The 6000-nt window shown below is 40.2% G+C and overlaps 1 protein-coding gene across 1 annotated transcript; it reads right to left on the bottom strand.

Moving 5' to 3' along the window:
* Positions 1–1932: 1932 nt before the first annotated feature.
* LOC127808392 (dehydration-responsive element-binding protein 2D-like) lies at positions 1933–3211 on the bottom strand. Its single transcript, XM_052346918.1, has 2 exons — positions 2619–3211; positions 1933–2507 (listed from the first exon to the last, which is right to left on the bottom strand). The coding sequence occupies exons 1-2, from the start codon at positions 3147–3149 to the stop codon at positions 2256–2258; spliced, it is 783 nt and encodes a 260-aa protein (XP_052202878.1). The 5' UTR covers positions 3150–3211; the 3' UTR covers positions 1933–2255.
* Positions 3212–6000: the final 2789 nt, after the last annotated feature.

Below are 6000 nucleotides of genomic sequence, written 5' to 3'. Positions count from 1 at the left end.
CACACTCACACACATGAAAGCATGGCCACGGCCATGAAACCTAGCCATGGCAGCAGTCAGGGAACCCAACGTTCCCCGACTCAAGGCGATAGTGGCGACCGCCTGGTGGGTCGACTGTCATGGCCGCTGCCATGGAATCGTGTGTGTGTGTGAGTGTGTATATATATATGTGTGTGTGTGGGGTCGACCATGGTAGCCGACTCACTCCCCCCCTCTCTCTGCTATGGCTCGTAGCCATTGTACAGAGAAAGAACGAGAGTGTGTGAAGGAGGAGCAACTAATGGCGATGGGTCTGTAGCCATGGCTGCTGCCCATGTGTATATATATATACGTATGTGTTTGTGTGTGTATGTGTGTATATGGTGCGGAAGAGAAAGAGAGATGTGAGGTGGCGGTTAGGGTGGTTGGAGGAGATAGTGGGCCGTGGGGTTAAAATATGAATTTTAAAATTAGTGAAGAATTTTGCATAGTGTGGGCTGTGAAGAGCAATTTCACAGGCTGCGAATAGAATTTTCTTTTGGGATATTGTGAGATCGTGAGTTTAATTTTATCTCCATGCTAGACTATGCATTAATTATGTCTATTTGAAAGAATAGGCTATGAGATTTAACCCAACTTGTCTATTCCCCCAAGAGTTCTTCTACAGGATCAGGCAGATTGACAAACAGCCTTACAGAATGAAAACTAAAAGATTAAAATGCCCTCGCCCGCATTACATTAAAAAAAGTGCAATACAATGTGAGCGATGATATTTTAGTCTTTTAGTTCCTATTTTGTAAACCTGTATGTCAATCTATTTGACTCTCAAGAATTTTTCCACTCTCAAACCCAAAAAGACATTATTATAATTGCATAAATACACTATCAAAAGGAGATATTAACAAAATAGTATACGGAATAAATTAACACTAATAAAGCGGCAACAAAAACCAAAAAATATTATCAGAGGTACAACGATGTATAGTTTGCTACATATAGAGAAGAGACAAGAATTTTGCATGCACATGCAAAGTATAGACAAAATAATATAAAAAAAGAAGTTGGCTGTCTATTGAGTGCTTTGACCTTCTCCATACACTGTTCCAATGAAAATTCAATATTTCAATGAATTTTTGGTTGATTTCTATTCTTTTTAAGGTTTGGGTGTTCGTTCAGTTTGGTTGGGATCGGACTAATATATACTTAATTTTTAAAAATTGAATATATTACTATTATTAAATAATAATATTATATTATATTAATTATAATCGATTGTGGGTCTTAGATCGAGCCGAGAACCAGATGAAATCTATATATAAGTGGATCGAGGGTCCTACAGATCCAAGACAAGACCGGACGGTCCGGATCCAAATTTAAACTAAAATCTTGATAATTTTTTTTCATATTTCAAAATATCTACTTTTCTTTCTTCTAAACCATCTGAATTTACTTGGAAAGAAAGGCAACTTACCAAAGTAGTTCTCCATGTATAAAATTTTCTTGTGAACTATGAACTTCAGTACTCGATCTCATATATATATATATATATATTTGAGAATTAACTTCGTTCCCAAAACGAGAGAATTATAAGCTCTGCTGCCTGGATTTTCACGCCATATCCAACAATCTTCTTCTAAAGCTGAGATCTTTTCTCTTCGATTTGATTCATACCGTCTGCCATTTCAATCATCAGCCCATCATAGATGGATATATAATATGATTAGATGTGTGTGTGTGTGTTGGGGGGGGGGGGGGGGGTAGAATCAGAGCAGAAGAAGTACTGAAGGCGATAGATCTCTGATCTCCAACAACTTTGGAGGTGAAAAGTTAATTTTCTGGGTACTTTCTCGGTCGCCAAACACACTTTCAGAAGAAAGAACCGGTGCGAAAATTTCAGAAATTACGTACCAAATTGAATCAAAACCATGAAAAATCAAGAGACCAGAGCAAATATTAATTTAGTAACTTTATTTTTATTTATATATATATTTTATTAATATGTCACAGACGAGTCGACTGTGGCTCCACCAGACCATTACAAGCTGCAGACTCACAAGCACTGCCTTGATTATTAATTATTAATTATCAATTCCTGTTCACACTCTCTTTTTGTCTTTTTCTTTTTTTTGTATTTTTTCTGATTTTTTTTTTATGTTTTCTCTCAATTTTTTCTACTATATTGCTGCATCTATATGTGTATGGATCATATTATATATATGCATTTCCATTTATTGGAAATATACAGAAAGGAGGTGAATCTTCCGAAGCTTCAGAGGTTAATTCCACGGGAACTTTTTCTGTTTCTGCTGCTCCTTCGGCGGCGGCGGCGGTGGCGCAGCTGGCTGGGTGGGGGACCATGCCTTGCTGGGGTTGCTGTCGTCAGGATTGACGGAGGGGAGGATCCCGGGATCGTTTATAGTCTGGAAAGGGTTCATGCTGGCCGTGGCCTCCGCCCACAAGGCGGAGTCGTCAAACGCGGGCAGGTTCGGAGTCAGATTTTTCTTCCAGATCCCGCCAGCTCCGGGTACCTAGTAGAAGAAATATGGGATAGAAAGCAATAAAATTTGTATTTGTATCGAATTGAATAGTATCTTAAAGTTGAACTGATTTGATCGGGGTAGAATTAGTACTGAACGCACCTCATTCTCCCCGACCTTCTCGGCGTGGGGCGAGAGCGGGAACATCAGGGGTGTCGGGAACTTGATCGGCGGAGAGTTGTGGGAGGAGGAGCAGGCGGAGCGGCGGCACCTCTTGGGATGCCCATCGGGGTTGACGTATTTGGCCGGGACGAGGGTGGAAGGCGGCGGGAAGCAGCGTGGCGGGGACTTGCCGTCGGGCATGTTGAGCTTGGCGTTGTCGCCGTAGAGCTTGCGGGCAGCGATGTCGTAGGCTACTGCTGCTTCACGGGCGGTGTCGAAGGTTCCCAACCAGAGGCGAGCGCCTCGGTTGGGCTCTCGTATCTCCGCCACCCACTTCCCCCAGGTGCGCTGCCGGACTCCCTTGTAGGGGCAGCGGGAGTTCTCCGGGCCGCCTTTGCCACGCATACAGCCCTTCCGGGAAAAGGCCTGGCCGGGCTTCTTCTCCGGCGAAGGCTCCGGCTTCTTCTCCTCCGACTCAGCTGCTGCGGCTGCGGCGGCTGCGGCAACCATTGCAGGTGAATTCTTGATCATTTTGGCTTCTTTAGCTTGCTCTAGAGAGAGAGAGGGAGGGGATTTGGATGGGGATGAAATCAAGCTTGAAGGGGAGGGGGAGGGGGGCGTAGGGGTGATCAGTATTTATACAGCTGAGAGATAAGAAGAGCAATGGAGTGGGGAAAGCAATGTTGATACGTGTCTGCAAATGGGTTTTGGCTGATACTTGGCAAAACCCACCTGTTTGATCGTGTCACTGGGGTGAATTTCACTTGTTTTTTTTTCTCTACTCACTTGCCCTCTTTCTTTTACCTTTCTCCAATTACACATTTGCCCATGCTCCCTGCCTGACAGGTATTCCAATAAACCCTATTACCAGTCACACGACACGAGAGACAACGTCATTATATATATAGTTTTCTTATCTTAATCCTAGCCTGTAATTCGTAACCCAAGTAGTCATTGGCCGGGTATCATAGTACTCAATTAACTTGACTCTAAACCTCCATTTGAAGACTAATCATAACACTCTATTCTTTTTAACATGCCATAACTAGCTAGTAATGTGCAGTCAGTCAAGCATCCCATATATATTATGAAATCTATAATACAATTGTTTTGGTCTAACTCCAATTAATTAAACCTTATTTGTTAAAATTAATTGATGATCTTAATTAGTAAGTTTATGAGAGAATTTAAAACCCATTTCGAGATTTGCTAGCTAGCAATCTTTGTTATTTTCTTAATCAGTGACAATAATAGGATCAGGGCTTTCCCGTCCTTTTAAACAATCTTTAACAAGAGGTGGCAACAAAAGTAAAAGGAAACAAGTGTAATTGGCCATACGTGAGGGGGCAGTTTATCCAACAACTCAAAACTAGAGGGACGAGGAAGGCAATATGGCGAAAGCTTACTTAGGTGGCAAGAGAGTGACGAAGTACCTCACATGCGAAGGAGGAGAAGGAAGAGAATGAGTACAATCGGCGCACGGCTCACGTGCATTAAGCGAGGGAGTTAATAATAAAGTAATGTCGACAAAGCGACTGCGGATAAGTTTCACACTATGGGATTCCGCCCCAGAATTTAAGCATATGGCTAAAAGCAAAGAAGCTCGATTTTCTTGCGTGAGATGAGGTGGTGATGGCGGCGGCGGTGGTGGTGGTGGTGGTGATGGTGGTCGTCAGCGGTTGGACAGTACGTAGCAATTATTTAATACTAATTAATGGCACCTGAGTCCAACATACCTGACTTGCTATCAAACAAAAGGAAGAATTGCAAGGTCAAGAGAGTCTGTGGGCATGGTTTTTCGTTTCCCTAAAGTGCTATGCATGTTCTTTGAATGTTTCAGTGTGCGACAATGGATACTTGCCACAAACTCGAACTTCAAGGTAGATTAGAGAGATCGATACCAATGTATCATCAAGTGCAAATCCAACTCATCATCTGTATGCAATAAAAAATAAAAACATTTCCGTAGTCGACTTGTACTAGCATTAAGCTTCCTTATTTAAATAATACTACTATTCCAACTCCTACCTACCAACCCCTTTACATTGGACGAGTGACTTGACCAGAAACACCACGAGCCTTGCCCAACATATATAGCCTATATATGTTGAAGTATACTAAGCTACGCTTGCTCCTTTATAGATTGTGCCAACCCATGGAGACTAATACCGAGCCATGCTTGCCCCTCATGATGGACTGTGTGTTGGGCCAAGCCTATGACTCGATACTATCTTGTAATCATACATCTAAGTGATCTAAAAAATAAAAAAGAACATGTTTATATTCAAAACATGACTCAAATTCATGTCTTCTTAATCTCCATGCTTATATAATGAAGAATCTACTTCTATACCTAGCTAGCCATACTAAAAATTTAGTTAGCTAGCTAGCTAGAACTCCATTTATACATGAATTAAGTTATCGATCATCAAGAACTCAATGCCTTGACTGATCATGCCAATATACTTTCTGAGCTTTCTTGCCAATTTGGAATGTCCCCTTTTGTCGTCAAGAATGGTAGCTTGATGAAACATGTGTAATGGATAAAAATATCACTTTTAAGAGTTCAGAATTTGACTAATGTCCATTTGCCTCACCCGTCGTCAAGGAGACAAATTTACTTAAAGTAGTCCGAAGTTTCATGTCCAAATGTATACCATATGATGGACACTACTAGCATTTCTCAATTGAGATCAAGCATCCCGAGGATTGAAATATCATTTGTCACCCTTTTTGTTACCCCATTTTCTTAGACTGAGCCGAAATAGAAGTTTTCTTTTATGGTTCCGAAAATGTACTTACTCCAAAGTTGTCACTTAAAATGTTGTTTATTTTAAAAGTTATTTTCAAACCCTTAGGGTATATATGTATGTTCAGTTTTAGAAAATATTTTTAAAATTTTCAATTCTAATTTTCTATTGAATAGTTAAATCCAAAATTGAACCATCAAACATCGTTGGCTTAATTCAGTAGAGGAGATAAATATATCTAACAAAAATCTCATTTTTAAGAGATTATCAGTTCGAATCGCGCGCATTACAATTAACCCATCAACTATGCCAAAGGCCATTATTAATACTTCAACACTAATTTGGAATGCATCTCATTTAATTTTTTTTCTTTTTTTATCTTTTGTTGAAATTGAATTCTTGCATTAATCTTTGTGTGGTAACATAAAACCGAAAATATAACTCATTCCATCTCTCTCGACTTGAAAGAGGAGCAATTGTTAATTAATTAAGTCGTATTGAGAGGCAAAAACCTTCTTTTAGGGTTTGGACTTTTAAGATTTAGCAAATTTTTTAAACCGATGCTATGATCATTGTTTCCCTTTCAAATGAACGTAAATAAGAATCTAACTCGACTCTCAATCTTATGTGTA

Source organism: Diospyros lotus, chromosome 8, assembly GCF_014633365.1.
Source record: "Diospyros lotus cultivar Yz01 chromosome 8, ASM1463336v1, whole genome shotgun sequence".
Lineage (NCBI taxonomy): Eukaryota > Viridiplantae > Streptophyta > Magnoliopsida > Ericales > Ebenaceae > Diospyros > Diospyros lotus.
Note: the sequence above shows the minus strand (reverse complement) of the source record. Positions and strands in the feature narration are given on the sequence as shown.

Excerpts from the sequence above, each read along its gene's own strand:
- LOC127808392 (XM_052346918.1), bottom strand. The coding sequence starts at position 3,149 with ATGATCAAGAATTCACCTGCAATGGTTGCCGCAGCCGCCGCAGCCGCA. Across the intron at positions 2,508-2,618 it reads AGAAGGTCGGGGAGAATGAG|GTACCCGGAGCTGGCGGGAT; the intron begins GTGCGTTCAGTA and ends TTCTTCTACTAG.